General features: G+C 32.4%; 1 protein-coding gene across 1 annotated transcript in view; it reads left to right on the top strand.

Moving 5' to 3' along the window:
- Positions 1–625: 625 nt before the first annotated feature.
- The window catches only part of LOC133334579 (uncharacterized), a gene marked incomplete at its 3' end in the record, with an annotated part of 63,429 nt that continues 40,870 nt past the window's right edge, over positions 626–23,184 (top strand). Inside the window, exon 1 of the mRNA XM_061542892.1 lies at positions 626–671. Coding sequence (XP_061398876.1) covers positions 626–671 — 46 coding nt within the window. The remainder of the gene's footprint in view (positions 672–23,184) is intronic.

Here is a 23,184-nt window from a genome sequence, read left to right as displayed (position 1 = left end):
GGACATGCATAAATCGACTCAGAAAGTGATTCTATGCATATTCTCAAAAGGAACCATGGGTCTATCTCGATTCTTTTTGCCTGTTACAAACATATGCACAAAGACGTAATACCCTGTACCCCAGGGGGGATGAATGGTATAAAAATCCACGCTTGAAATGGTTCCTGGGAAAACTTTTTGAGAAATCATGGCTTGTAATGGTCCTTGAAAAAATATTCTTTAAAAAATATACGCCTGTATTGGTCCTTGAAAATTTGTTCTTTAAGAAATCCGCAATTGCAATGGTCCTTGAAAAAATATTACTTAAGAAATCCACGCTTCTAATAGTCAGTGAATGTCATTAAAAAAATCCGCTAGCGTAATGATCCTAAAAAAAATATTTTTTAAGAAATCTACGATTGTAATGGTCCTTAAACAAGAATTTGTAAAAAATCCACTTATATAATGGCCCTTAAAAAAATTTTAAGTGATTATTTATACTCTTTCGAGTCGAGCTTAATGGTCTAAGTTGTGCAATGAAAAGGAATGCGAAATTTGAATTTAATTCGCATATGCAAGTTTCGCATAAGGGCGGAATAAATACATGTTATCAACATACGACCATTTTAAAGTCACATAGCCCAATATGCCTGATGAGCCGCTTAACCAACGGCGTAACGCGTCGCAAAATGGTGCGTAAGTAGGTTCTTCTCCTAGCTTTCTTTTTCATTGCAAATCTTAGATAATTAAGCTCGATTCGAAAGACTGTAAATAATCACTTAAAAATTACTTTCAAATGATCAGTACCCTTACAAGGCAAAATAACAAAAAAGGTTCTTAAAAAATATTTTTTTAAGAAATCTACAGTTGTAATGGTCATTAGAAAAAGTATTCTTAAAAAATCAAAGCTTTGTAAAAATCAAAGTTTTGTCCTTAAAACATATTTTTTAGGAAATCTACAATTGTAACGGTCATTAAAAATATTTTTTGAAAAATCGACGCTTGAAAAATATTCTTAAAAATCCACGCTTAGTCCATGCTAAATATTCTTTAAAGAATTCACGCTTCTAATGGTCCATGCAAAATATTTTTTAAAGAATCCACACTTGTAATGGTCCATGAATAATATTCTTTTAAAATCTAGGCCTGTAAGGGTCCATAAAGAAAAGAAATCCTCGCTTGTAATGGCTACTTGAAAGATATTCTGAAGAAATACACGATTTTCAAATAATTTACGCTTGTAGTATTTTGACATTTTTCAACTGAATTGGCTATAAATTAATACACATCGTTCTACTAATATTTTATAATATATATCGAACTTTTGTATACCGGTCTATCCCCCTTTAAAGGGGTTGTAATTACCCTATCCCAATTTCTCCCATCGTAGTGCCTTTTCTGGCAGCAACATGGCATAGCTTCCATATAAATATTCGGATGTGTTAAACTTAACGACGTTTTTTACTTATTATACACCTATAAAAGTTACACATATTGGTTTTTATGAGAGCTTTAATAAAGCCTCTGGTTATATGTGTACCTTTTATATCACATTTTTTGGCATTTCTTCACATATATATATATATATATATATATTGTATCGTTATTTTTTTCTATTTTTCATTTCTTTCCACATGACACACAAACATTTTAAACGACATCTGTATATCAATCAACCACCTCCACCACAAATGTAATAAATCAATTAATAACACATTATCATCACTTATATACACTTCAGTGCAAGTTAATACCATGACAACTCGTCAAATGAAAAAAAAAAAAACAACACCTTCACACCTTTCCCTATGAATATCACGTCATTCAATGCGTATGATTAATATCATTAAGCCATTGAACATTTATATTAATCATACGTACCAAAGTACAAATAAAGTTCGACATTTCTGCTACCACAGCACATATTTAATCACATCAACAGTCTTCTTTTATCTGCCAGGGATATTTTCAAATGATTATTTTTGTTTGCTTTGTTTGTTACCTTAGAAAATGCATTAATCATTGTATAAGATATAGATGATAATAGAAAAAAAATAAAAGAAGCAAAAACAGCAAACAAATACAACCACATGAAATAAACTTTTTTTTGGGAAACGACACAAACTGAAAAATATCTAACGAAAAAAAACTGTAACTGTTTATAACATTTCATTTTTCATTAATCACCACAATACACGTAGTGGTGTTGTCGTTTGTTTTCCTTCTTCTATTTTTGTATTTTCTCACAATGACACTAAACTATTGTGGGACAACAAAGTGTAGGAAAAAAACTAAAGAAACAAAAAATACACCACAAAAATATGGAATCCCATGTTGTCAGTAATGATGGTAGCAGAAATATACACTCGAACATCACGCTATATGCAGTGTTAATAAATTAAAGTTTCCTGACAGTCAATGCAGTTTTTATTTCATTCTTGACTAGTTTTCAACACCCCCTAAAGGCTTTCGGTTTTTGTTGGTTTTTCGGAAACCAACCATCCAGTCAACCATCAAGTGTTATACACAACTACGACATCCCCATTCATATCATATCATTTGAAAGAAGTTTACAGTAGTAGCAACAACAACAACACCAACAAAATTTTATGAGCGCAACAAAAACACAAAAAAGAAAACAGCAAAAACTTGCATGCATTTAGAATAATACAAAATGTATTGCAAGAAGATGAGTCGGTTCTTCGGTCACCTACTTTGGATTGTTTAACACTAATGGGATTGGTAATGTAAACTAAAAAATAAATATTCTTTAAAAAATATACGCCCATTTATATCCTTAAAAATCCACGCCCATTTATATCCTTTAAAAATCCTCATATTTATAACCTTTAAAAATCCTCATATTTATAACCTTTAAAAAATCTACGTCCATATATATCCTTTAAAAAATCTACGCCTATTTATATCCTTTAAAAAATCTACGCCCATTTATATCCTTTAAAAAATCTACGCCCATTAAAATCCTTTAAAAAATCCACGCCCATATGACTCTCTGAAAAATATTCTTTAAAAAATCCACGCACATATGGCTCTCTGAAAAATATTCTTTAAAAAATCTACGCCCATATGGCTCTCTGAAAAATATTCTTTAAAAAATCTACGCCCATATGGCTCTCTGAAAAATATTCATTAAAAAATCCACGCCCATATGGCTCCCTGAAAAATATCCTTTTTAAAATCCACGCCCATATGGCTCTCTGAAAAATATTCTTTAAAAAATCCACACGTGTATTTGTCTCTGAAAAATATTCTTTAAAAAATCCACGCCCATAAGTAGACCTTGAAATTTGCTTTTAAAAAATCCACGCCTATAAGTAGACTTTGAAATTTGCTTTAAAAAATCCACGCCCATATGGCTCTCTGAAAAATATTCTTTAAAAAATCCACGCCCATATGGCTCTCTGAAAAATATCATTTTTAAAATCCACGCCCATATGGCTCTCTGAAAAATGTTCATTAAAAAATCCACGCCCATATAGCTCCCTGAAAAATATTCTTTAAAAAATCCACGACCATTTGGATCTCTGAAAAATATTCTTTAAGAAATCCACGCCCATATGGCTCTCTGAAAAATATTCTTTAAAAAATCCACGCCTATATTTGTCTCTAAAAAATATCATTTTTAAAATCCACGCCTATATTTGTCTCTGAAAAAATATCCTTTTTAAAATCCTCCCCTATATTTGTCTCTGAACAAATATCCTTTTTAAAATCCACGCCTATATATGTCTCTGAAAAAATATATTTTGTAAAATCCACGTCTATATTTGTCTCTAAAAAAATATCCTTTTTAAATTCCACGCCTACATTTGTCTCTGAACAAATATTTTTTAAAAAATCCCCGCCTATATTTGTCTCTAAAAAATATCCTTTTTAAAATCCACAAATGTATTTGTCTCTGAACAAATGTCCTTTTTAAATTCCACGCCTATATTTGTCCCTGAAAAAATATTCTTTAAAATATCCACTCCTTTGGGTAGGCCTCTGAGAAAGATTCTTTAAATAATCCACGCCTTATATATGCCTCTGAAAAATATTCTTTAAAAATCCACGCCTTGTTTGTCTTTGAAAAAATATTCTTTAAAAATCCACGCCTTGTTTGTCTTTGAAAAAATATTCTTTAAAAACACCACGACTGTACTGGTACTTGAAAAAGTTTTCTTTAAAAAAATCAAAGTCTCTAACGAAAATTTTAAGGTGTTACAAACGGAATGACAATTTTAATATATCATCTGTGTTATATTGAAGGAAATAAAAACACAAAAAAACTGCAAAACAACATACACAAACACACACGAATAGAGGAAACATGTATGGGTGTTTGTTCGCCTTTGAGTGGGTTTGTCAAACTCGTTTTTTGTTTTTGTCTGTAAAAACAGCCATTAGACGTGAAAAACTTGCAATTTTTCCTGTTAGATAAAGTCATGCAATAATGCAACATGCCACAAGTATGCAACAGTATTTCAATCCATTTTTCTGTGTGTGTGGGTGGATGTGTGGATAAGCCAACAATTCATTGTGCAGTCAGTAGTGAACAGCACTCAAACCTCCCCACAGCTCAGCTCATCCTTGATCGTCCAGAGCAAAACAGAAATTAAAATGTAGAATACAAGAAATGAATTGTGTGTGGTTTGAATGCTTTTCTTTGGGTTTCATTTGTTTCGCCCGAATCTAGGAAGTACCCAAAGCAACAAAAGCAACTCGAACACCAACATGGACTGCATTTGAAAAATGTCTTTTGAATTAAGAAACAGGAAGTCTCGTTGATCATAAACTATGCATGAACTAGTGTCTGACGTTGAAGGAGTAAGTGTTGGTACTGTATTGCTGTAGTAGTTGTTGTTGTTACTGCTACTGCTGTTACAGAATTGAACAGGACAAACAAAACGAATAGTTTATTTACCACAATTTCTTTTGAGGTTTTTACTTTTGTTTCCACTTTTTGTGTGTCATTCATGTGGAAGTCAAAGCTAAAGGATATTTTAATGGTGTAAAAGTTCCTTATTTTATTTATGGGTCAATATACTTTGAAGGATAGTATATTATAGACTAATTTGGTATACAGATTTATTTAGTGGAAGATTTATTCAATGTAGGAGATTTTCTGTTTGTAATTTGGAGAAGATTGTGAATTTTTAAAACATAAAATTGGTTTTGGGTGAGTGACATCATTTTGGGTGAGTGACATCTTTGCTACGAGAACTATCAATATTATTGCTGGTTTAGTTATATATATATATATATATACTCCTGTCTAATCCTTAAAAAATACGCTTTATAAAATCCAGACCTGGTCTAATCCCTAAAAAATATGCTTTATTGAATCCGGACCTTTGTCTAAACCTTACAAAATATACAAAATTGTTTATAAAATTCACACCTTTCCTAAACCCTGAAAAAATATTCCGTATGAAATCTTCACTTTTAGAAGCACTTGAAAAAATAAGTTAACACATCCAACAACAATTATTTAAAATCTACATTTTTAAGTCCTTCCAAAAATATTCGGAAAAAATCCACTAAAAAATTCCCTTAGATATAAAATGTTGTATAAATCAGGGGTTATGGTATTCTGGAAAAATTTTAAACAAATCTCGAAATTGAAACCATTTTTTTTAACAAATCCACGACAGCATTGATCCTTGAAAACTTTTTTTTAAAAATCCACGACAGTATTGATCCTTGAAAGCTATTAATACCCTTCACCATACTATGATACAGGATATCATGTCTTTGTGTATATATTTGTAACCGGCAAAAGGAATCTAGATAGACCCATGGTTCATTTTGAGAATATGCATAGAATCACTTTTTGAGTCCATATATGCATGCCCGTCTGTTAGTCCATGTATTTTTGTAGACAATGTACAGGTCGCATTTATGATCTGATTTTTATGAAAAATTGCCACATGTCTCTTATTTGGTCAAGGACGAACCCTATTGAAATTGGAGAAAATCGGCTCAGATTTAGATATAGCTCCCATATATAGTTCCGTCCGATTTTATGTAAATGGAGCACCATATTACCAATATTTGTCCGATTGAGAATTGAGTCTAGAATTGAATTGAGTCTAGATTTCGATATAGCTTCCATATATATTTTCCTCCGATTTAATGTAAATGGTGCACTATAGTCCCTATATATCTTTCGATTTACACGAAATTTAGCGTAGCGTACGGAATTGTGTCTAGAATGATGTGGGTTAAGTTTTATGAAAATCTATGAAGATTTAGATATTGCTTCCATATATTTTTTGTCCGATGAGAATGGGGGGGGGGGTTACCCCTAACCCCCCATTCACGATTTTTTATACCGTCCACCATAGCATGGTGGGTATATTAATTTTGTCATTCCGTTTGTAACTCACCGAAATATTCATTTCCGACCCTATAAAGTATATATATTCTTGATCAGGATAAAATTCTAAGACGATCTAACCATGTCCGTCCGTCTGTCCGTCCGTCTGTTGTAATCACGCTATCTTAGCCCAAATATAAAGGTACCCCCAAATTTCGGTATTTGGAGGTTCTTGAGCGCGTTTTTCAACCGAAATCACTGAAATTTGGTATTTTGTAGCCGTATATGGAAACAAATCTCCCTACCAAAAATTATTAATAGTCAACCCCTTTTAGGCGTAGTTCCCATATAACCCCATTTTTTATATTAATATAATTATCTGTTTTTCCGCGTTTTTGGTTTGGTTCTAACACTCGGTTGTAATCATTTAACCTGCGAAGGAAATCGAGATATAAAAAACTAGAACGAACGGTTCGATAATGGACTATATATGAACTATAACCCGTATTTAGACCTAGCCCCTGTGTGGGAGGTACCAGAAGAAGTGGACCGATGTTCCCCATCTTCGAACTTCAACAAAGTTTGGAAGATGGCCAAAGTTTGGATGAAATCAAAATTTTCTGAAACAAATTTGATCCAAAGAAACATGGATCTAGAACCATTTTAACCGTGTCAAAGTGTATATGCCCTCATTATCCATAAAGCTGAGAGAATAATTGTCCATTAAAAATTTCTGAAATTTGTTTTATAGTTTACATTGTGGTTTATATAACCGATTTGAGGAAATGTCGATATAGGTCCACTTTTTGGTATTTTCCCTATATTTTTATTTCAAGTACCTGTCAGTATATCTATGGTGGAGGGTATCCACAGTTCGGCCCGGCCGAACTTAACGCTTTTTCACTTGTTATTATTAAGATTTTAAATGGGAGTAAATTAATACCAATGCTTGTTAAGGCTTGTAACTTTGCACATATATATTTGAAGATTTTGTTGTTGGTTTTTGTGATCAAAGAAAAATCCTTATTTTTGATGGCGGGCATGATAACTAGAACTATCGGAATCCGAAAATCCAACGGTGTTAGAAAGAGTGCATGTCTGGCTCTTCGCACACCACAACCTAACCGATCGGATTTTTAGTTTTTGAGTTATCGTGCTCGCCATTCGTAAAACAATGTTTAGATAAAAATGCGTTTTAAGTTTGAGAATCGCTCTTGCCGTCACTTGATGCTGGCACAATAAATCGGCTATATCTTCAAGAGTTCTTGAGATTTTCAATTCAAATTTTGTAGGGACATTCTAGAATTAGAGTAGATTCGAATTAAATAAAAAAAATGTCACCGAAAATGGGGGGCCCCTTTCGGTCAAGGATGATGCGCGTTAAGTTTTGTGAAAATTGAAATATATTTTCGTCCGATTTAATGTAAATGGCTTTTAATAAATTCACGCATATATTGTTGCCTCAAAAATTCTTAAAAGATCGAAGCTAGTAAAATATATCCCAACTGTTGCCTTTTTTGCCAACACCTTAATTTTCATGCTGCAAACAATTTTTTTCGCCAAACTTTGGCTATTCATTTCAGCCACAAAATGTGTGTATATATGTGTGTTTGTTTTATGCTAATGTACATAGTATCAGTCTTCGTCTTTCTGATGAATTCTTTTGTAAATAAGTATTCATTGTTTTACTTTTTGTTATTTCCCAGCTGCAAATTATTATGCTCAAGAGCGTAGCAGGACTTACAGTTTTTATTTTGTGTACATCTGGCATTTATTCTTCTCCGACGCACAATATGCCCATTACCAAGATTTAGTGTACATGTGTGTGTGTGTTTCCTTACGTTTGTTTCTTCCATCTGACAAAATTGTCAGTATTTATGTTTTTGTTGTTGGTTTTTCTTTTTGTTTTTTTTTTCTTTCTTTTGTTTAATTTTTCTGTTGCAAGAAAAGTTTTCCCATAAAAAGCAACCAAAATCCCCACTTTAAGGCAAACTGTTACATTCTCATCACTACTGGGTGGACAAGTTGTTGCATACTTATATCCCTTACTGTTAACTAAACACAACAAGCTTGCAACAGTTTGCTGCTATTGTTGTTGTTCTTTTATCTTGATATTTTTCTATAAGAAGAGATTAAATATGGATTTGCCATAAAGTTTTTTAATAAGAAGTTTCAGTTTTAAGTTTTTTTTAACATGAAATTTAAATTGGCTGTAGATTTGAATAAAAAAATTCAAAATAAATATTTATAAATTTTAAAAGAAACAACAAAAGTTATATAATCTCCTATAAGAAACATATCCATGTTCACAAACTAATTTTTAATTTATTGTGCCTTTGCTGGGAGTGTTTTATTTTTCAAAATTTCTTCTAAGCCATTTACTTTACATAACTATTTTTCTATAGATTATAGATGCCACAGCAATTAAACTCAATAGATTTTCCAATTGATATAATTTCCAATTTATTAAATCCAATAAAAAGTAGTTGCCTTAGTTAGCAGGCATGCATTAAAACCACATTTTAAGCAAAGGAAAATACTAATCTGCAATACAAAAATTAAAAAAAAAATAAATAAATATAAACTCTGTCTATAACATTGTATATTTATAATGTTGTTTGTTATATCATAAAAAACAAACTTTGATCAATCTTCAAATAAATAAAATGTATATATTTATATAAATATTTATATAAAATCTTTATATACACATACAAATGTATATTCATTAACTTTTTGATCATAACATTTTATTTAAAAAAGTCAATTGCAACAGAAAATATCTCTAAGCTTCAGTACATGAAATATTAACCACAAAATTGATAAGGAAAAAATAATAACAACAAATGAGAAAAGTTTGTAAACCACACGCACGTTTGTGCAAGCAAATCTGTCGATTGTTTTTTGCCTCTGCTTGTCAAAATAATTTTGCAATTTATTATCAAAACATGTACACACTCGTATTTTAGTTTACAGAATTTTTTGTTTAAATGTAGTGAGAGTTTTTTGTACCATTTTTTCTACTGCCTATTTCGTTAAACCAGTGAGCGGAGCAGTATAGTCGGACGGGACCGACCTACGATACCCTACACAACTACCACGGAAACCGAACTTTCTGCGGATGTTTATTCCGAGCCTGGGCAATATTTCGTGATAATTGCATCCTCTTGCCCGATTAGAGGTAAGCTGCACATCTTCCTTACACTGACATATTTTCCGAATTTTACGAGTATTCAGTACAGCTATTGTCCAGATTCCATTCACCGTGGGTTGTGTTGTGATGTTCGGGTTTCATTTGTGGTCTATAGATCGACTCGAAAATAACACAAAAAATTAAGTTTTCGGTCCACTTCATCCCAAATTTATTTTCTGATCATCACCGAAAGTTATAGACGTTGTCCTTGACCATAACTGGAACCTCATGGAAATTTTCAAAGCGACCAGCGCTATATTCCCGCCCTCTAGTGTGGTTTTGGGTTACTAAATAATGTCTGAATACGTAAGCACCTGTAAATATTTAAGTTTAGCCCCCACATCTGAGTACATACGACCCTATAATTGGTATCAATTTTAAGGGTCAACCACTCCTCTTTAACATACTATCAACTTTTTGGGTCTAGGTCCTCCAGGGGCAAATATATTGGCCATAGAATACAAATTTTGTCATTTTTCATACAAAAGTCGGGGTCTATTTGACCCGTTAAATATTGGCCCATCTTTTTCAAAACGGGCATACTTTTTCTTTGGCCCGATCCCCTTCTCCATGCAAAAATTCGCGGTGTTTGAGACATAATTGCGGCCTCTGGAGCGACCAGAAAATCAGACAAAAATAAAGTTTTTGGTCCATTTCATCCCCTAATTATTAACCGATCTTTTCCAAAAACAATAGGGGTCTTCATTGGCCAGAACCCATTCTACATGCAAAATTTCGTGAAGATTGGTCCATAATTGTGGCCTGTATCGTGTTTATACTTAAAGGTGGGTCTAGGACCAATGTTTCGCGGCGTTACAAACTGTTGGGGCTGCACAAAGCTATAATAGCCTGACAACATAGTTGTGTAGGGTATAATTAAAAATTAGTTAGGTTTTAATATTTCTGGTAGCAATTTATATATAATTACCAGTAAGGAAAGTAGTAAAGTCGGACGGGGCCGACTATATGATACCCTTCATCACTTTGGAAATATTCAACAGATGGAATCCTCACAGACGTCGCATTTTTGAAGGATCATTAACATGAAATTAAACATGTCATTCCGCAACCTATACTAAATTTTGGTCGGATATAGAGTTGCTTCTTACAATCGGACAAAATTATGTAATTATATTTAAGGGAACACTCCCCCCCCCATTTTCTCGATTTTAAGATTTTCAATGAGCTGGTAAATCAATACCAATGAAATCTCAGGTCTGTAACTTTGCACATATATATTCGCAGATTTAAAAGAGAAGAAAAATAATTTACAAAAAAATTTGTTGTTGTCTTTTTGTTGTTTTTTGTAATTAAAGAAAAGTCCTTTTTTTGGTGGCGGGCATGATAACTCCTCATTGGAACATCGGAATCCGAAAATTTCAACTGTGTTAGAAAGAATACATGTCAACTGTGTTAGAAAGAATGCATATCTGGCTCTCGTATGAACTGGGATTATTGACTTCGCCGATTTTTGAACAAAAACCAAGTTACAAAATAAAGAAGATCTTCACCGATTGGCTTTATCCTAGGTCATACGATAGCTATACACTCACAGATAAACGTGTAAAAATTTGAAATCGATTGGGTTGTTAGTTTTTGAGTTATCGTGCCCGCCATTCCCAAAACCAATATTTGGAGAAAAACGCGATTTAAGTTTGAGAAGCCCTTCAGCCGTCACTTGATGCTGACACAATAAATCGGCTATATCTTCAAGAGTTCTTGAGATTTTTACTTGAAACTTTGTAGGAAAATTCTTTAATTAGTGTAGATTCGAATTAAATCAAGAAAATTTTAGACCCCGAGAATCGGGGGGTCCCCTTAAAGCAAAATATCGAAATCTAAACCGATTTCATCGAAACTTGTCAATTGTTAGGTTACACTTATTTCAGTATGTTTTGTGAATTCGGCCACATTTAGAATTCCTTATTTACTTTTAAATCCAAATTTCGTGCAAATCGATTGTATGCAACATTTACATAAAATCGGAAGAAAATATATATGGGCAATATTGCCAATTTTTTAATATTCCATTTTCAAAAAATTAGCTTTTTTGTTTTTGTGGCACATCAATGATTTTTGGTACACATCTAGAGAAAAATGTTCTGACTCCGAAACCGTTCGCGATCAAATTTTTGGTTGATGCGCGCAAAAGTTAACGAGGTGTTAATTTTGAGCATAAGAAAAAAATCTTAAAATTATTGACCAAAAACGTTGATATATATCTTCCTCCGTAAAATAAGAATATGAATATCTTATAATAATCGCGATAAAGTTGCACATCTTCGCGAAATATGAGAAAAATGATAAAAATATAGGAGATTACGTCAATATTTTCATTATATTAATGACATACACACACCTAAAAATTAATTTAAAAATATCTACATAATCTAAACACCATGGTGAATCAAATGATATCAAAATCACACAAGTCCGTGTAGCTGTTTGTAAATCACAGCGACAACAAAACAAGATATTGAGGAAAAATATTTGTTTTTGGTTCGAAAAAATAATGTCATCATATTTTTTTTTTTAATTTTTTATACAAGAAAATTCAGAAAAAAATTTTGGGGTTATTCTGCTATTTTAAACGAATTTCGCCGAAAAATTGACATATATAATAATAATCACTTTTTGTGTGTAAGTATACGCCTTGTGGATTATATCAAGACCCTACCGATAAATCTTAGAATTCTATAAATAGGAATAAATCTTAAAATAAAATAATATTATGAAATATACATTTTAAATTGCGTGTAAATCGCGTAATTCTCAAAATCATTTGATGCGCATGCGGTTTCCAGGAAGTACTGAAGTTTATCTTTCAATCCATATATATATTGCGAAATTTCATTTGACGGCTAAGATGTGCCGCACGTTACATTGAAGTACCCAAAAAACCGTAAAACGCGAATAATTTCCCAAAAACTCCATATGCCATTAACGCGCATCCGATTTCGGTGTGCACCCTAAAAAAATACATCGATCTATACCGATTTCAATGTGGTCCATTAAGAACCATGGATGTGCCAGCTCACACTATTTTTGAGATAAATTGCGTACATCTCTCTTTCGGCTGAAGTTTTTAAAGTTCTCTTTTCGAAAAAGATCAAAATCTGTATGAGGTCATTTATTGAAGCGGAAATGATACACAGAAAACACAAATAAATCCGCGATATTTTCAAAAACATTTTTTGCCAAATTTCGTGTTTTTGGAAGGTCAGTTCCCGCCGTTCTAGTAGATGGATTTTCACGAAAAAGATTTTATATCATCCGAAATGTAAAAAACCTTATTGATCGCGGGTACCCATATCATTCAGTTGACAGATCTAAAAATTTGGCCCGAAAAATAGGTTTTTTAGAAATTTGATCGCACAAAATTCGCACCTTCGGATGAGTATTACTCTGAAGCTGTGCATACTACATACACAAAATACATATCAAATTACGCAGATTCGCGACTACAATAATCTTATAATCGATTTTTATAAATTCCTGTTGGCGTATTAAAGCTAGAAGTAAAATTAAAAAAAAACACTCCAAATCGAGCTTCAAAATGTCAGCATCATTTAAAGGTAGATGCAGTTAAAATTTTGAAAAATGATACAATGGAGGTGTAGTCCCCATTTTGTTGGATTCTAGTTTTATTTTGACACGAAGGCCGTGCAATGAGTGGCTTAGTCACAAATCGATAGAGAACATAAAAAAACTGGTTTGCCTCAACCTGTTTTTACACATTTTTTTACATTAAAGTAGACACAGCTTCCACCAAAATAAAGTTTGGAGGTCAATATCATGAACAGTTTGCAAGGACAGATCAATTAACCCAAAACTATTCACTTTTTTTCATATACTTAAGTAGTTCCCGAGTTATAAAGGGGTGAACCTCCGCTTCAGCTATGTTAAAAAATTGGCACTATTGCCCATATAGGAGTTATATCTAAATATGAACCGATTTTCACGAAATTTAACACACATCATTCTAGACTTAATTCAATACGATATGCCAAATTTCGTGCAAATCGAAGAATAAATAGGGACTTTGGTGCACCATTTACATAAAATCGGTTGAAAATATATATGGGAGCTATATCTAAATCTGTACCGATTTTTTCGAAATTGAATGCACATCTTTCTAGGCTTAATTCAGTACGCTTTGCCAAATTTCGTGTAAATCGAAGGATATATAGGGGTTTTGATGCAACATTTACATAAAATCGGACGAAAATATATATGGGAGCTATATCGGAATCTGAACCGATTTTCAAGAAATTTAACATGGATCATTCTTGACTTAATTCAGTACGCTGTGCAAAATTTCGTGCAAATCGAAGTTATATAGGGACATTGGCGCACTATACGACGAAAATATATATGGGAGCTATATCTAAATCTGAACCGATTTTCACGAAACTCAGCACATATCATTCTAGGCTCAATTCAGTATGCTGTGCCAAATTTCTTGCAAATCGAAGGATATATAGGGACTTTGGTACAACATTTAACTTAAATCGGACAAAAATATATATGGGAGCTATATCTAAATCTGAACCGATTTTTACGAAACTTAGCACACTTTATCCTAGACTTAATTCAGTACACTGTGCCAAATGTCGTGCAAATCGAAATATATATACTATTTTGTTGTACTTTGTTTACAATTTAACATGGATAGACAGAGGGACGGACGGGCGGACATCCATAGATCGACTCTGAATGTGATTCTATGCATATTCTCAAAAGGAACCATGGGTCTATCTCGATTACTTTTGTCTGTTACAAACATATGCACAAAGACATAATGCCCTGTAACACAGAGTGGTGAAGAGTATAAAAAGGATAAAAAATATACTTATTTAAAATCCACAATTCTAATAGCATTGGCATTCTTTTAAAAATGCTGCGCAATTTTTAGTTGAGAATATCCTCGAATCTATGCAGAAATACAGACATTATGTGGTATAATATATCGATTTTTTCTTGCAATTTTTTAATTACCACAAATGTTTGGGTAAAATTTTGCTAAAGAAATAACCTTATAACAATTTTCATTGTTAATTAAAATGTTTGTAAAAACACATACTCTTTACCTACAAAAAATTACATACCAACAATTGAATACATTTTTAAACAAACTGTCATAATTGCAAAAACAACCACCAAGAAAAAAATTTTTTTTGAGGCTCCATGAAAAAAATGCTACTACATAAATTGTTCTATCAAATGACAAATCAGCACCTTTAGGGCAAACATGAAAATATGTACCATTGTAAAATATCTGTAACATACAAAAAAAGGTCCTACACCTAGAAAAACATTTCACCTGTCGGGAATCGCAAAAAAAGAAAACACCAAAATATTTTCATGGATACCCAAAAAAACCTTTGTAATTTTTGTCATGCGTTTTTTTTTTTTTTTTTTTTTTGGTTTAATGCTGCGGTTTTTGGTTTGTTATGCCTTGTGTGTGGCTATGTTTTATCTCAATTTTTTAACTGAAAATGTGTTCTAAAAAACCCGAATTTAAGCTATGCGGTTTGTAGATAAAATCTTTTTTGTACTCATTTTTATTTTGTTAAAATAATTGGTTATTTTAACAACTGACAGCCAAATTTTTCGAATGAACCTTTAAGCTAAACACACAGTTATCTACTGATCAGGAGAAAAAAATGTTGTATATTTTCATATAAATTACATTCGATAGCATATTATGAAAACTCCTTTCAATCCAAAACTGACAAATTGTGTTTTTTGGGACCCACATTAGAATTTCCTGGAAAAAATGGTAACATATTTTAACAAAAGTAAAAATCACATGGGATTTAAGAGCAAAAATATAAAATACTTACATATCAACTCATGTTCTTTTTTTGCTGGCTTGATTTTAAAACAGACAAAAGCTTTAAGACAAAGTAAAGCTACTAAAACAATGGAACACACACAGACATAAAGCAGTCCTTAAGTCCTTAATACTGTTTCAGCAGCAAAGAAATACAATAAAGCACTCGTACCAAATGGGAGGGTGAACAGCAGACAGACTGGCATACTTTATGATGCCATTTACATAACTAAAAGGGTATAAGTAAAATATCCTTGAACTTTGCCTTAGTCATGAGTCAGACAAATTTAGTTTGTGTATCCAAAAAAAGAAGAACACAAGAAAACTGTAAGGAAAAGCGAACAGCTTTGCTGCATTTTTTTGTGAAGGGAAAGGCAAGACACATATACACAAAGGACATGATACATAACCCTATCAAATGCGTTTATCTTTTACAAGTTCCGTTTTAAAAATTCCGTATAACTTAGATTTATTTTTGATATTTTTTATTGAATATCTGGAAAATTTCTGCTTTAATTATTCTACGATTATGTTGTCTTGGAAATAGTGTTCTTTAGAAAGTCTACGCTTGTATTTATATTAGTTAACAAATCCACGCTTATTCCGGTTCATAAAAAAATGCACGCTTGTTCTTATAATTGAAAAAATATTCGTTAAGAAATCCACGCCTGTGTTAGTCCTCAAAAAAATATATATTTTTTGAAAAATCCACAGCTCTGTTGGTGATTGAAAAAATACTCTTTAAAATCCACGCCTCTTTTAGTCCTTGAAAAAATATTCTTAACAAAATCAATGCCTCTGTTGCTCCTTGATAAAGTATTCTTTAAAAAAAATCCACGATTGTTCAACATCTTGGATAATCTTAAAAAATAAGATTTTCCAATATAATAAAAGTTAGTCTTTGGAAACTTGAGAGATAATTTAACAGCTCCAAATTTGAAGAAATTTGTTGATATAATTGCCTCTACACTTTAAAGAATTCTCTACAAAATTTCAAGTGAAAATCTAAAGAACTGTTGAAGATATATCCGATTTAGTGTGTCAGCATCAAGTGACGGCTAAAGGGTTTCTCAAACTTTAAATTGCGTTTTTCTCTATAAATTTTTTTGAATGGCGTGCATTAACAACACATAAAAATGAGGTTCCAAATTTTGCATCGTTTCTTGAATGTATAGCTCTGTATGAATAGGATAAAGCCAATCGGTGAAGATCTTCTTTATTTTTTAATTTGGTTTTTGGTCAAAAAAATATATATTTTTTCAAAGGTCCACCATTTTGTTAATTTTAGAGCGAAAATAATCTTTAAAATCCAGACATGTACTCTTTTAACACCTTGGAATTTTCGGATTCTGTTCCAAAATCATGCCCTGTTGCATCAAAAATAAGGACTTTTCTTTAATTACAAAAAACAACAACAAAACAATAACAAAAATTTTTTGTAAATTATTTTTCTTAAATCTTCAATTATATATGTCCAAAGTTACAAACCTTAACAAGCATTGGTATTGATTTACCAGCCCATTGAAAATCTTAAAAAATTCAAATCGAGAATGGGGGGGTTCCCTTAAATTACTTCAGTACGTTGTGTCAATCGGCCTAGCTAAGGATCTTTTCACGAAGCTTAACAACATCATCTTAGACTAAATTCAGTAACCTATACCAAAATTCGTGCAAATCGAAAGATATATAGGGATTTTGGTTCACATAAAATCGGATGAAAATATATATGGGAGCTACATCTAAAACTGAACCGACTTTCACGAAACTTAGCACACGTCATATATATATATATATATGGGAGCTATATCTAAATCTGAACCCATTTTCTCGAAACTTTGCTCACATCATTCTAGACTGAATTCAGTACGCTATGCCAAATTTCGTGCAAATCGAAAGATATATAGGGGCTTTGGTACACCATTTACCTTAAATCGAACGAAGATATATATGGGATCTATATCTAGATCTGAACCGATTTTCACGAAACTTTGCAAACATCGTTATATACTTAATTCAGTGCGCCATGCCAAATTTCGTACAAATCGAAAGATATATTGGGACTTCGGTACCTTAAAATTTAAATTTACCTTAAATCGGACGAAGATATAAATGGGAGCTATATCTAAATCCGAACCGATTTCCTCGAAACTCAACACACATCATTTTAATCCTTATTCAATACGCTGTTCCAAATTTTGTGGAAATCGGAAGATATATAGGGACTTTAGTGGACTATTTACATAAAATCGGGCAAAACTATGTATGGAAGCTATATCTAAATCTGAACCGATTTTTCGTCCTTGGGCCAAACAAATGAGCTGTGCCAAATTTCATTCAATTCGGATCATAAATGCGACCTGTACCTTGTTTACAATTTAACATGGAGAGACGGACGGACGGACGGACATGCATAAATCGACTCAGAAAGTGATGCATATTCTCAAAAGGAACCATGGGTCTATCTCGATTATTTTTGCCGTTTACAAACATATGTACAAAGACATAATATCCTGTACCACAGTATGGTGAACGGTATACTAACAGCTAATAACTGAATTTAGCACCCAATTTAGCCTATTTACTTATCTGCAATATGGGGATAGGTTTTTCTTTATTACAATTTAAGTAGAGCTTCCATCAAATATGTAAAACATAAAATCGACAACATAGTTTATATTTATAACCAAACATCGTTTTAGTTTTACTGTCATTTATGCGTACAAGGATAGCAGTCATGCATTTCTCTAAAATCGAATACTTAAATTTTTATGACCAAAGAAGCCTAACCCAAATTCTTTAAAGTTAAATTTATGACATTAGCACAACATAATATCGGTCTTGGTCACATCAATGACCCACTGTGCTCTGTTGACATCTAAGGCATTTAGATTTTACAAAAAAAAAAAAAGAAGACAATTTATCTACACATCAAAGCAACGGAGACAAATAATAAAATAGAATTGTGTGTTAAGGGAATAATGAACGATAGAAAAAATCAAATAAAATAAAAAAACGACCCTTTAACCCATCGATATATGTACTCGGATATGATTTTGTTAAAATATTGTCCATGGCCCTTGTGCCTTCTAGGTTCATAGGAGGCTTATGGTTTAGATCATGCTCATCAGCATCATGATGAAAAACATTTTTCAAGGCTTTTTAAAAGGAAAAAGGTTTTTTTGTTATCTATAGAAAATACACACACAAAGAACAAAGATTTCTCTGTGTTGCCAAAGTTTATTATGTGAGTATTTGTGTGGGATAAATGCTACAGATGTACATTTGTTTGGTATATAATGGTCGTTATATATTCTGAAAAAAAAACAAACGAACAAAAGCAAATAACAGAAAACATAAGCTTTATAATATGTTTTAGAACTCTCGCAGGTTGATGTTTCAATAGGCATGTGGCGTGCAAACGCATGTGGTCGGGTTTTTTTCTTTTGTGAATGCCAGCAGAGTGGCCATGTTTTGAAAATGAACCAGGAAAGGAAAGTTTAAAAGTCCGACTATATGATATCCTTCACCACATTGCGTATATACAAGAGATGCTACTGTGTACAATATTCTGTAGATAGAACAGACATAGAACCTTTAGAGGACAATTGTAATTGGGTCGAAATTAAACTTGTGAGCTACATTGATATTTGAACCAAAAACCATATCAATACCATTCATAAATCTATGAGTGGGCCATTCTGAAATCAAATACGCGATATTTTACCTCTAATATATCTATATATATATATATATATATATCGCATATATTTATCTGGACCCAACTCGGTTCGCTCCCCAAAACTTTGTCTCAACCGGACAAATATTGGGAATTTGGTGCACCAGTTAGATAAAATCGGGCAAAAATATATATGGGAGATATATCAAAATCTGAACGGATTTCAACGAAATTTCACAGGCGTCAAACTCGCTCGCAAAACTGTTTCTCAATTGGACAAACCTTAGGTATTTAGCGCATCATTTACATAAAACCGGACAAAAATATAAATGGGAGCAATATCTAAGTCTGAGCCTATTTCCACAAAAACTCGCAATATAAAGTTGGACATACAAATCAAACTCCCAACAAATATTGGGAGTTTGGTGTACCATTTATATAAAATCGGACGAATTAAAAAATTGGGGATACCTTTATACGGAAGCTATGGCTAAACATGTACCGATATAGCTCATCTTCGAAATTGACCTGCCTGCAGACAAAAGCTCAATTTGCTTAGAGGCTAGAGTGATTACAACAGACAGGTTTTCCTGTGCATTATCATTTCGCTCGTTTAGATCCCATATATATTTTCGTCCGATTTTATGTAATTGGTGCAATAAAGTCCCTATATATCTTTTGATTTGCACGAATTTTGGTATATGGTACTGAAATAAGTCTAGAATGAGGTTGCTAAGCTTCGTGAAAAAATCCTTAGCTAGGCCGATTGACACAATGTACTGAAGTAACATAAATTAGCCTCTGACAAGTTTCCCTGAAATCGGTTCAGATATAGATATATGTAACAAAAACGCTTCGTCTGTTAGGATACATATGTAGAATATTCCCAAAGTGGTGAAGGGTATCATATAGTCGGCCTAGACTTTACAACTTTCCTTACTGTTTTTTTATAAATAAATGGCAACCCTTTAAATCCTTCCTTTATCTCATACACTCTGGACATCAGCATTTACTTCCTACAATGGCAAATAAATTGTTGTCGTTGTTTTTAAGAAAGGAGAAAAAAATACCAAGCGATACACACACACACTTATATATCTCTGTCCTTGCCTATTTTCTATAAATACATACGTACAAAAGCCTTTAAAATCTAAACTATGCTCTCGGTATATTTATGGTCGATATGGGGATTTATGGTGTGCTGGGGTAAAGGTTGATATTTGATTTTTTATTTTATTTCATTTTTTTCATAACATTTTTTGTGTTCTATACATTTCCGTCTCATTCGCTTTTATGGTATTTTTCAAATGGTATAAAAACAGACACATACATGAACACTAAACATATGGAACAGCAACAAAAGCATAGGATATTGGTAGTTGGGGAGTTGTGTAAATACCGGATGAATGCTGTGGAAATAAGCAGTTCGAATAGAGGAACAAATTAATTTTATTTTTATAAAGAATTCGAATATTAATTCTCTAGACAATATATATATATATATATATACATATGAAAATCCTTTTCAGTTTGATTTGGAAAATGGAGATGTAGGTATGGGGGATGCGTATATATTTCTGTGGCGTGAGAAGTTTACTTTTTATTATATAAAATTTAATAATTTTCTTAAGAAATAAACAAAAATGAAGTTTATTATTTTTAATAAAATAAATTATACTTCCTATAGATCAAAAAAATACAACAATTGCAATGTGTCAATGTACAATTAATATCAGAAATATCTTAGATTTTGTCCTTTCAAAGAAATATGGACAAGATTAGAAAAGTGAAAAATTGAGTAATTTCTCCCCTTTTATTTTTTAACAAAAAATATTATCTAATTAATTCCACCGAAATTAATTACATGACCTTTTAACCTTTTGAGTTTATTTTGGTCTAAGGTAAAATAGTAAAAAAATGTTCAACCTATGTCTAAAAATGTTTACAGTACAAATACATTAATTATAGAAGAAAAAAAAAAACAACAATAAGACAACGTTGAAACGTGTAAATGTATTCCAGGCATCGAGCATGTCTCATTTTGATTGCTTTCACTGATTTTGACAGTTGCCAGACAGAAAAAAACCTACGTAAAAATATTTCTCATGTTATTGATCTCTAACGATGCTATATCATTTGTCAGCTCAGGTTCAGTTCTGTCAGTCAGTCAGTCAGTCTTTAAATAGAAATTTGGAAGAGCCTTAAAGTGAAACTAATTTTAAGCTTTTCAAATCTTTAAAATGTGTACAATTTTGTTATTAGTAAATTTAATTTACTTTTGGCGAAAAATTTATAAATTTACATTTAATATTACGATTTAAGTATTGTTATCCAAAAATATAATCTAGCATAGGTTTCCGAATAAAATTCCATGAATACAATATGCAAAAAGAAAAGGAGTAAACAATTTTTCATTTCTTGTTTTACTATTTCTTTTTCACGTGCATTTTTCACGAAGCACACACATATGAAAAAAGAGACAAAATAGCAATATGCAAAAATATGCTTTGTCCTCGACATGTTGTAATTGCTTGCAGTAACAATGTATTAGCAAGATTCATTGATTCCAGCTACTCCCATTACAAAACGAACCGATTTTTTTGTGAAGCATATTTTTTCTCGCACAGACACACACACAATCACATACGCATACAAATACCCACACGAAATTTCAAACATAAAAGCAAGGCAAATGTTTAACATGACCTCAGATATGTGTGCACCGTTTCAATGGACGCATATGTTTGCATGTATAGGCATGTGTTACAGCGAGTAGAAATATTCGAAATTTTACCTCAGTTGCAATTTTTTCTTGCATGGTTAATGTCAAAAAGTGTTAAAGGGTAACTTGTCACCAAATCAACAATATTTTTTAAAATTTAAATGGGACTTTTAGTTCTTGGATGAAGACCTCATGGGGTTTCTATGGACAGCAGCGTCTCAGATGTCGCAAGATATCAGTATGAGAGCTCAAGAGAGTAGAATAACTCTAGGTCTTCTATGGACGCTAGAATGAATCCAGAATATCTGTAGGTCTTTTGTATGTAAAAAAGGGACCCAACGTTTTGCTTGCACAACGGAAGAACTCTAGAACCTTCATATAGAAAAGAAGACCTCTAGGACATTCATTTAAAACTGAAATACACAAGGAATTGCTTCACAGGCTTCGTTCAGGAATATAAGGCTTTCGTTTTGTCTTCAGGTATCGAAAATCTTGTACACCCAATACAAATATAAATGTAATCTATAGACGACAGAAAGCCTAAAGGTCTTGTAGGTCTTCTGTAGACGGTAGATTACAACTAGATCCTGTAGACAAACCCCCGTCGATTGTAAATGGGAAACAAGATTCTTCTTCGGGGCGTGATTAGGCAACAGAAGACCTCAATGCTTTTAAATACACAAAAGAAGGGTTTCATATATATGTGGGGTGTTTCCAGGTATTCTATAGACCTCGGAAGATTTTCATGTGTTCTATGGACAATATTAGACCTGTGTGAAAGACCTCTTGGTATTTTATAAGCTCCAGAGGAGTACGTTATTTTCTATATTTTATAAAATACATTGAGGTCTATTTTTGCAATAATTATATCGTTTACCACACTGTGGTACAGGGTAATATGTCTTTGAGCATATATTTGTAACAGGCACAAAGAAATGGGATAGATCCAATGGTTTCTTTTGTGAATATGTATAGAATCAATTTCTGAGTTGATTTATGCATGTCCACCTGTCCGTCCGTCTGTCAGTGAATTCTTCACTTATTTGGCCCAAGGTGTAGATGAAGATACATACATATTTTATTCCGATTTACACTTGGAACACTTTTTAATAATTTGGTAAATCTTTGTAAGAAAACTATTTGTTAACCAGTGAGCGGAGCAGTATAGTCGGACGGGGCCGACCATACGATACCCTACACAACTACCACGAAACTGTAACTTTCTGCGGATGTTTATCCTGAGCCTGGGCAATATTTCGGGATATTTCCATCCGCTTGCCCGATTAGAGGCCAACAGCACCTCTTCCTTACACTGACATATATTCTTAATATTACTAATATTCTCTACACCCCTTCTAATTACTTGTCCAGATTCCCTTCACCGTAAGTTGTGTTGTGATGTTCGGCTTATAATTGTAGTCTATAGATTGACTTCATCCCAAAATTATTATCTGATCGT

The sequence above is a fragment of the Musca vetustissima genome, unplaced genomic scaffold (genome assembly GCF_032173495.1).
Source record: "Musca vetustissima isolate MV318-11 ecotype Yass unplaced genomic scaffold, APGP_CSIRO_Mvet_v1 utg113892, whole genome shotgun sequence".
NCBI classification, from domain to species: domain Eukaryota; kingdom Metazoa; phylum Arthropoda; class Insecta; order Diptera; family Muscidae; genus Musca; species Musca vetustissima.
Note: the sequence above shows the minus strand (reverse complement) of the source record. Positions and strands in the feature narration are given on the sequence as shown.